The 10,716-nt window shown below is 35.6% G+C and overlaps 1 protein-coding gene across 1 annotated transcript; it reads left to right on the top strand.

The window, feature by feature from the left end:
* The first annotated feature begins 1,288 nt into the window (after positions 1-1,288).
* On the top strand, positions 1,289-8,160 carry LOC113501220 (EGF domain-specific O-linked N-acetylglucosamine transferase). Its single transcript, XM_026882291.1, has 8 exons — positions 1,289-1,762; positions 1,920-2,010; positions 2,372-2,472; positions 2,759-2,935; positions 3,405-3,679; positions 4,040-4,374; positions 4,966-5,068; positions 5,161-8,160. The coding sequence occupies exons 1-8, from the start codon at positions 1,444-1,446 to the stop codon at positions 5,326-5,328; spliced, it is 1,569 nt and encodes a 522-aa protein (XP_026738092.1). The 5' UTR covers positions 1,289-1,443; the 3' UTR covers positions 5,329-8,160.
* The last annotated feature ends 2,556 nt before the right edge of the window (positions 8,161-10,716 follow it).

Here is a 10,716-nt window from a genome sequence, read left to right as displayed (position 1 = left end):
TTTTCAGTGGAGAATTTCAGCAATTCTTAAATAATAATGGTATAGAACATATATTTTCGGCACCTTATCACCCAGCTTCTAATGGGGCAGCGGAAAACGCTGTTAAAATTTGTAAAAAGAGCATTAAAAGGCGATTAAATCGAAATCCGACGTACACTCCACATTGTGTCGTTTTCTGCTGGCGTACAGAAACACACCACACTATACAACCGGGGAAAGCCCCGCCAAGATGTTATTAGGGCGCAACTTGGCGCATGCGGTTAGATTGTTTGAAACCAGACCAGAAGGCACTTATTAGAGCTCGCCAAGAGACAGTAGAAGCTACATCGAGTGGCGTCACAAGACAGTTTAATCCGGGGGACCTTGTATGGTTCAGAGAATACCGTAGCTCAAACAAGTGGTCTGCAGGGACTGTTATAGAGAAAACAGGTAGTACAGATTATAATGTTAAATCTATCCACGGCACTGAGGTGCATAGACACATTGACCAACTAAAACCAAGAGTGATAAATAGGACAGCTAGGCTAGTAGATGCAAACTTTAGGAACTTTCAACCAGTTCAGCCTGTTAAGAGCTCTCGCTCTTCTCTCGTGTTTCCTTCGGACAATAATCGAGCGCCGAACACAGAACCGGACCGGACAAACGGAACCAGCTTGACGAAAGCATTGGTCGAGGAAACATCCCGCACGCAAACAGACGGAAGTGATTTGGTTACAAGTGAACCCTTGTCAACGTCAAGTGTACCTTTAAATATGCCCAAGGTGCAGGAGACGGGTAGTCCTAGGGTTCCTATTACTCGGGATATACGAACTAGTAATCGTACACGCAAACCGGTTAAGAGATATGGGTTTGATGATGATTGAAGTAAGAAAATATATTATAAGATTGTTAAGATTATTATTGATATGTTGTTTAATATAATTTAGTAAGTAAGTTTATCTGTAATAATTAAGGGTGGAGGTGTTACATATGATTATAAATATTTGTGTTGTCTGTGGTTAAGTGAGGAGCGACGCGCCAGATTTGGAATGGCGGCAATTGAAAATAGAAGCTTGAACTATGCAAACGTCTATTATTTATCACTAACCTTTTACACTTTCAGTATCTATTATCACCATAATTTAAAAAAAACTATCACTCTAGAGACGGGGACTATGACCCTCCATCTATAATGAAAGCAACGAAGCGAGGAAGATTAAAGCTATTGTCTACCGAAAACTGTGCTTAAAATACAAAGCTCCAGAAGAAGATAATGTAAAAAAAATGTAGGTATCAAACAAATGTCAGTGCCATGCCATCCCTTTTGTCACTGTCAAAAGTGACCAAAACTTGAAAGCTATAAACTTTCAATCTTCTAAGCTCCCCAAGTTATTTTTTTGTTTTACATCCATTTAAATTGTAGCAGTTGCTTTTGAAGTGTTTAAAAAAGTACAAATCGTAGAAATGTTATTAGTACTTTATTTGTGTTCCTTTTTAATATCAATTAATATTACTTCTTCGATAGATATTGATGATCTAAATGTGCCACCAGAACACGTTCAATATGTTATTAATGCATTTCCTAGTGTCGCTGAATCGTGTTCATTCAATCCACAATGTAAATACAGACACTTAATAGACGTTAAAGCCTGTTGGGGCTATGAATACGACTGCCACAAAAACAACTCGTATAAAGTGCGGCCTTTTTGCCCCGGCGATCACCGAGGCTGGGTAAAGACGAAGGAGGCGCAATATGATACGTTTTACACCCAAGCAGACTTTGGTATGCATTTGGTTAAGTCTTGAAATTTCTACACTTTTACATTTTATAATAAAGATATAATCCAACCAACATTATAAACAGGATCCATATAAAGCCAAGTTATTGAATTAAGCATAATATGGTAGTATGTTATTGTTATTTTTTGTTTTTATTACAGGTTATGTTAAGGAGCAAATAGATGACTTGATGGTCATGTGTGAAGCTTCATATCCTGATGATACATCACTAGAATGTTCTAAATATTTAAGGTATAAAAACTGGTCCATATTTATAAATATATATTAATAGATATATTAAGTAACTTTTCTACAATTATAAGTATTAAAAGATCCAATAACCAGTTCATTATGTGTGGATGAATTGTGTTCAGTTTTTTTGTAGCTCCTTTGATTCATCTGTGGTGGTTAGTATTTGAATAACTAACTCCTAATTAAAAACTATCAAATGACCTTTCATTTTAATACTAGTACTAATAACTGCAACTGTTAATAATAGTGGGAATGCTACATTAAAATTTCATACCCAGTATGTCTTACAAATAAAGTCCATATTTGTTCAGAGCATTTCAAAAAGAACATTTATTATTTACAAAACTTTATTAAATTTCAGGTTTTGTCGTGGTCGAAACATGATGCTAAATTTCACTGGCTTGGTGGGACGAGGTGACAATTTGCGATATAAAATGGATATTCTAGGCCCAGGGCAAATAGGTATGACAAATTTATCAAAATAATAGTTCACTTTTACATGTGGTTATATATTGGTAAATAGACTGACTAAATTTGAACAAGAATTTGGAATAAACTACAGTTACAATAAAGTATTCAATTTGCTTGACCTGAAAAAAAAATAGGCATACTCTTACAATGGGACTATTCTATATATGAGAACAAAAGGTTCCTAGCTCTGCTTGCCAACTTTTTACTTATATGTTAGTTATTGCTTAGCATAGAATACTGCTAGCATATAATCATAAACTTGCTATTATACTTTCAGGTGGATACTGCAACTATTATTCAGAGCGGCTTAAAAAGGAATCCGAACACATGAGTGCTCTGCAGTCATGGGCCCCAGAACTTATACATTTTGTTAAGACTCCACAGAGGCCCATAGTTAGTGGAATGTGTGATGTTATTATAAACAAACCTACGTATATCATGAAATTAGATGCAAGTATGTCTGCCCTAACATATACTATAACTATATTATATTTTGATAGTAACTGTCGTGAGAATGATTCATTATTAAATGATGTAACGGTTTACTCACGCGTATTTAATTTAAACTAGTCGGGCTACCCCGATAAATACGCGTGAGTAAACCGTTACATCATTTAATAACTATATTATACTTTGACAATAATGGAAATAGTTTACTGTAACATATATGGACAAAATTAAGAAAATAAGTGTGTCACTGTGACAGTGTGTGGAATTTGTAATGCCTAAACCATATGAAACCTACCATAATCCATAATTTATTAGTAGTGATCAGTTGTATAGGAGCGGGGTTCCTATTGCTCATATTGTTTAAAGCAACAGTTAGCCAAGCAAAGTATCTGCCACTTCCTTGTCATTAAAAAAACCCATGAAAGCAAATGCAACGAACTAGTGAAATATAATAATGTTTTTTATTGTTTCAGCTGTCAACATGTACCACCATTTCTGTGATTTCTTCAATTTGTATGCATCTTTGCATGTAAACTCAACACACCCTTCCACTTTTTCGAAGGACAATCACATACTTGTATGGGAAACATTTACATATGAATCAGCCTTCAAAGATGCTTTCAAGGCTTTTACTGATAATCCTATTTGGGATTTGAAAACATTCAGAGGAAAAGTTGTATGTTTTAAAAATGTTGTTCTACCACTTGTGCCTAGAATGATTTTTGGACTGTATTATAACACGCCACTGGTAAGTTCATTTTGTAGTATAGACAGTAACATAGATAAGTATATTGAGCTTTTAGTTTACCCAAACGGATCTCTATGACTAATGTTCCGCTATTTGTGTGTCGTTCGGCATTTTCAGCGGTTTAGCTCATGAACTGTGCTAGCTACAAATTGAAATATGATGATAATGTATTTCGGTTGTTGCTATCGCAACAAGTAATGAAAATAACAATTGAAGTTAAAAGACATTTAAACCAGACATAAAGTTGGTAAATAGGGTTTTTAACCAACCAGTTTTTATTTCTTCAGCCTATTCATATATAATAATCCACTTCACGGATTTTTACATACAAAATCTTACTCAATACTTTTCAACTTGCAGATTTACGGCTGCGAAAGAAGTGGCCTGTTCCATGCTTTTTCAAAGCATATCATCCATTCATTGAACATAAAACTACTGCCACGGACCAGCGACAAAGTACGGGTGACTTTATTGTCCAGAGGTACAACATACCGGTCCATTTTAAATGAGAAGGCAATTGTAGATGCTCTGAATAAAGTCGAAGGTTATGAAGTTCAGCGAGTGGTTTACGACAAGACAGTACCATTTTTAAGACAGCTGGAAATTACGCATAATACGGACGTATTCATCGGTATGCATGGTGCGGGCCTAACGCATCTCCTGTTCTTACCCGATTGGGCGGCAGTGTTTGAAGTGTAAGTAGAAAGATATATGTTTGTGTTCTATAATTAGAAAGAAAAAAAGGAACATTTATTTGTAAGACTGTAGTACAATAGGTGGTTTTTAAGTCTCTTACATTCTACCGAATCGGTGTAGAAATTTTACTTATTAGTTAAATATTCATACATAAGTAATTGAAGCTATTTCCAATAGTCCTTTTCTTTCGCTTTTGTCGAATAAAATTTGTATATAATAATCTTACTTTAGATAACAAAATTTAGATAAAAACTTACTAAATGATCCTACGGTTTACTCACGCGTACTTATCGGGACTAGTTTCGGACCCAACTGCAGTCACGGCGGAGTCGCGAGTTCGACTCTCACGATAGTTACTATAAAAAAGTTAAAAACTTAGGTATAACTTTTACAAAAATATTAAAAAAGTATTCAAAGCACAAAAAATATTCGAATAAATTTGTTACTGCAACCACTTGGACTGGATGCGATATACGAAGTAACGGCGCAAGCCATCATCTATGGCGCAGTCAAAGCATCTCTGATGCTTCCTGCATAGAATAGATAAAAATCTTCTAAATTACAGACATTATGATAATTTTTGGTTTCAGGTATAATTGCGAAGATCCTAATTGTTATTTAGACCTTACAAGGCTACGTGGACTTAAGTATGTGACTTGGGAGGATAAAACAAAACTAGTGCAACAGGATCAGGTAAGAGTTATATATTCTACAAGTCATCGTTTTAGTTAAGTGCAATATCAGTCTGTTAACCAGAAGTTCTAATCAACTTATTTATCTATTAGGGCCATGGACCAGGTGGCGGTTCGCACGCGAAATTCACGAACTACTCTTTTGACGTTAAAGAATTTTTAAGACTAGTCGAAAAGTGCGCTAAACACGTGCGGGAACAAAAAGACTTCATAGATTTCCTCGAAGCGTCCGGCGTACGACCACCTCGTGAGGAGTTGTAAGGGAGTAATAGCTTTACTTAAACCTTGTGATACTCTTATTTTTTCAACGGTCTGTTCACACGGCGGATTTTATACAAGTCAACTACATGCATTTGTTTGAATTGTCGGGTGGTTAATGGGCGCCATTGTATATAGCTGAATAGGGGCGCAGTGCGTATAAAATATGCCTTGTGAGTAGGTCCTAAAGACTAATCTCGCCTGAAATATTTGGATTTGAGTAATTGATCTGATGATTTATTTTGTTGAGTATATTAATTGTGACATTCCAATTTTAGTGAAATTAAGTTTTAAGTATAATCTTGTTACGTTTTGACAATCGCATAATATTAAGTAAGCTTATCCACGTAATAATGTATACGTATTTTTATATTGTATGTAGTATTTTGAGTTTATTTTTTAGTGTTATGAGGACTTTTAATTTGTTGTTGCAATAGCTGAGGCTGATAATTATTTTTTACCAACAACGAGATTTACAAACATTACAAAGCAGTCGTATGCTGAATGCCATAAACATAATATTGACGGTTCTTTCTGCGCAACTGTTAATAATTTTTGTGTAACAGGTTTATTCTCTATAGAATCTATTTAAGTGTTGCAGTTTCGACTAGTAACAGAATTTGTACGAATAACTAATGTATAATGACTTTTTACATCATAATTAACCTATAGAACCTATATTTTTAGGTTCTTAAGGAAAGGTAAACAATCTTGGTGTATTTTAAACCCCGACGCAAAAGTTTTGATATTTTTGTCTGTCTGTGGCATGAATCCCTGAATGGATTGAGTGATTTCCTTTAAGTTTGGTTGTATGAAAGGTGAATTATGTGTGGTCTTTGTTATAAATCGTTTGAGCCGGTTAATTTTTTTATTAAGAAAGTTGCTGATGAGCAGATGAATATCATTTTGTCAAGTCAGATTATCAATTATTGTATCTCAGTTTATACAATTTGCTAAAATTTATTTATCATGTGGGGATTTAATTTTTTTAATTTTCGTTAGGTTAAAGATGTAACGCGGCTATAGTTCAATGTAAAAAAAGCCGTCGTTTCATTTAAAATGTGTTTGTACAAAACGACACACCAAGACTTAAACAAATGGAGTAAATTAGCTACAACATTCAATTACTAATTTCACTGAAGCGAATACCTTTCTTCATTTGGATTAAGTTACATTTAAAACATCATTGCTTACAAGCCCCGCTTGTGTACGCAGATTCTTCAAGTTCTGTTTTTCTTTCGTACAATTTTGGTCCCAACGAATTTGTATCGCACAAATCCGGTGCTGTCTGATTGATTGTTATTTAGATAGCGATGATATAAAAACGCCCCAAACATAGCTTCTTTGTCGGTGGCTTTTTTAAAACAAAAGCCAGCAGTTCCAGTTTTATTAGGCGTTAATTTGACTTGACTAATGTTCAATGCTGTTTCTCAGATTGCATGAAAGTGCAACAAGTACCTTCTCAGTAGGTGCTTATGAATTTCATACGTAATATAATGTTTATTTTTCTATTTAGTTGTAAACTCGCTTCAGGCAGGACTCATATTTAAAAAAATAACCCCTATTTTGTTCAGTACAAATTGCCAAACAAGGCACCAAACTTCTTGAATAACGTTATAGTTAAACCACCTCTGTGAATGAATTATAAATATATAATGCGAGTGAAGGTCGACATATCAACAGTTACTTTAGTGCTTATAAATCGCTGAAGAATAAAAACGACTGGTATTGATGTAATCTGTTGTTATTTATTATTTGGCGAAGGCACCGCTAGTTTAATTGTATCAGGGCGCGTCGAACGTTAAGTTCCATAATTACAGTCTGCGATATTCAGATAAATGTTTACCGGATCAGATGAGCGCAGTCCGTCTGCAGTTGAATTACAACTACACATACATACATACTTTATTACATACATATCCTTGGTAACAGTTGTTATTGTGTTGTTAATGAAATTTCGTCTTAAGTTTTGTTTGTACACATGCCATTAAATTGCAGTACAAACGTTGGTTTAACTAACAACGAATTATTATCGAACTTTTTATCCATTGTTAGTAAAGAATAAATTAAATCACGTTTTAGCACACTTCTTAAGTAATGAAAAATATATTTTACGTCCTATTTATATTCCCCGCTTTCTCAAAGACGCCTGGTTGAATTCAGAAATACTCTTTTTGTTTGATTAAAGCTAAGGCGAATTAAAGTTTTGTTTAATAATTGTTATATCGCAAAAACACGATATGTTATTATTAATTCAAATTTGTCTTACGTTATATACGGATCCCTAAATTGAAAAGAGGTCGGAGGAGAGAGCATTAAATCGTAAAACAATCGCATAATGTGGAGGCAATATTTACAAAGGGAAATTAATGAGCGATGCCCGCGCGCGCCCTCGGGCCCTCGCGCTCATAACTTTTTGGCTTAACCAGATCGTATCGCGAAATAAAAATCAAGAATTTATCAGAACTTAATTGAAATAATTTAAGATTTCTAAATTAATAAAAGAACAACATCGTTTCATATTTTATAATAAAATTAACATGTCTGTGATTTGTAGTATCTATTTAGATGATAAATGAATGTACACCTATTAATTTTGGCTATTATTTTGTGATGTACTTACTTATTTTGATAAAGTATAATATTAATGTTTTTTAGTGCGAAAGTGATATTAATTCATTTAACTTTGTTACGTATATGTATACAGTAACAATACTTAATCAGTAACAAGTATTTTTTGTATTATTTTTCCTTGAGTCGTTAAGTCGGTATCATAGGAACTTTTATCGGTACGAATAAGGATTTTGTTTTATAATAAATGATTTATTAACTCAATATTGTGTTATATTTCATACCTACTCCAAAAACTTCTACATTATTAAATAATTGCGAATTTGTGTCAAATTGGCGCCATTTACAACCGCTATTTACCATATATAATCAGATACTAATGTTTGAGATCAATTTACGCGTATCCATTTCATATTTTGAAGAAAGAACCAGACAACTACGTACTTATATAATTCTACTCACTTTTTCCCGTGAAAAATCACAACATAATAAGGAAACAATACGGTACCCTCTCGTCTTTTACTGAGGTGGAGGCACTGTCAAAAGATGCAACAGTCACGTTGATGTAACGTAGGGATAGAGTATACCCAGTGTATGCTATAAATAGTATGAATGGCTATGAAGTAAGCAGACGAATTTTTGTTCTTGAACTGATTTAGGTGTTCAAACAAAAAAATTAAGGGAGGTTTAGTTTGCACAAAAGTAATGGTTGTGGTGTAACGGCGTGTTAGGTATTAGAGACATTAGGGCGCGGGGCAGGCGCGCGGCGGGCCGCGGGCAGGCGCGGCGCGGTGGCGCACTGCCGGGTGGTCGGCGATGCGACGACGCTGATTCATGTCGCTGATAGCTATCGCAGGCGCCGGCGCCCAGTGCTATTTTCTAAATTTATCACCATTCGTATTCGCCTACCACGCGTACTGCACTATTGAATAAAGGCATCTATAATTCTAAGCAAAGAAAACATCATGGCCCGATCCGGCCCTGACTCTGATTTATTGATCCATATTGTTATTTAATAAAGTTCTCCAGAATAACATCGGATACAGGTTAACCCCCATGGAATAAAATAACGCATTAAGCAAGAGCAATACTTACCATAATGTGGTTGGTAAGAGTAAATTATGCGATATAAAGGAGCATCTGGTAAAGTTGTTGATGGTAATTTGTGTAAAACTATTGTTTTTAAGAAGCTCAATATATACTCAACTCGCAGCAAACTACATATGTTTTCCAAACTGAACTTTGCACAAATGTAATTGTTTAAATTCAATTTGAGAGCACTTCGACTGATGACACAATTTCTGGGATGTTTATTCTTGTATTGTAAGAAAAAGCAACTTTGGTAGTACCTACTTGCTAATATAAAACAGAATTCATCAAAACCAGTATTTTAATAAGTAGTAGTATCTACTCGAACTGTTTCAACATTGAATCTCTCCTAGGCATGGGCACAATACTTTGAGTTATCTGCAAGTATACTCGATGGTTACACAACAAATAGATGGACCTATTAAGCATGTCAAGTGGGTTAACGGCACCTGACAATGCAAATTGTATTTCCTTACAAGAAAGAATAAAGTAATCTGAGCTCGACAAACAGTTATTTATTTAATAGCAGCGCGAATTAAGGCAACAAATTTCAGATTAACAATAGTAACAAACAAACAGAAGGTAACAGAACGAAGACAAACATTCGTGGCTCTTTCAAAGGCACACAATAGTCGTCATCAATTACAGGCAATAGATCGCCCAACATCATTTGTCCGTCCGTCCGTTACTCGACTGGGGCATTCCCACGGCTCTCGGGACGATCGTGTTTGTTGTCGGAATATGTCCAACGAGAAATACTAATAGAAAATTGTTTCTGATTGCCTCGCTCTCTACCTACTTTGATCGCCTACTCGACATCCACCTTCCTACTTTTATTAGGTACTTATGAAACGAAATTATATTTATTCGTTTTATCGCATCACAAATAGCTAAGTACCGTTCATTCACGAAAATGTCATTCATAAGTCGAATGTAGATCAACGTTATGTATGGCAGGGCGGGCCGATCTCACCGGAACGTCTGATCACATTGGAATCTGACGTAGCTGTATGACTACAAGTACAACAGCAACACATCAAAAAATATTAATGAATTCCATGGGCATGTACTGACATGGTAAAATCACGGAGTAAATTCCAGGTTTATAATTATGCAGAACGATGCAAACCGTTGTTCTCCAGATGCTATCAGACATAAGACCGAAGAGAAATTGCTCCGATCAAAAGATAATCTCGCCGGAACCAAAATTGATCATTGATAGGAGGCGCGCGCGCGTCCTGCCGCTTGCCACCAGCCCACGCCCACGCCAATGTTAAGTCTTTTTTAATTTCAAGAACTTTGTATCTTAAGATTGCCAATTAATTTTAATAATCACAAAATATGTTGATACCATTGTGATAAACTGCTCTAGGTAGCTAGTTGATAGAGTAGTTTAATAAGATGAGGAACGTGACAAATGTCACCTTACATCATTGCAGGGTACAGTGTTCTAAGTTGATTTCTGAGAGCTACACATATTATTAGCTTGCATATTTAGGTCACCTCTCAGTACAGCCAGCTTCATTCGATCTCTCGGTCAATAAATATCAGATTAAAGTGCCGCTATTGTAGCCTTCACGCACAAACTAGTACCGTGGCTTTCAATAACGGTTCGCACTATGCAGATTATCACTGGGGCGATAACCACGACGTGAAAGCGATAGCGGCGACACGATGCAGTGGAGCGGGTGGCGGCGCTGTCCCGTGGCGCGGGCGCAAGTGCTTCGCGGC

The sequence above is a fragment of the Trichoplusia ni genome, chromosome 15 (genome assembly GCF_003590095.1).
Source record: "Trichoplusia ni isolate ovarian cell line Hi5 chromosome 15, tn1, whole genome shotgun sequence".
In the NCBI taxonomy this organism is placed as follows: Eukaryota; Metazoa; Arthropoda; class Insecta; order Lepidoptera; family Noctuidae; genus Trichoplusia; species Trichoplusia ni.
This window is presented reverse-complemented; position numbering and strand designations above follow the sequence as displayed.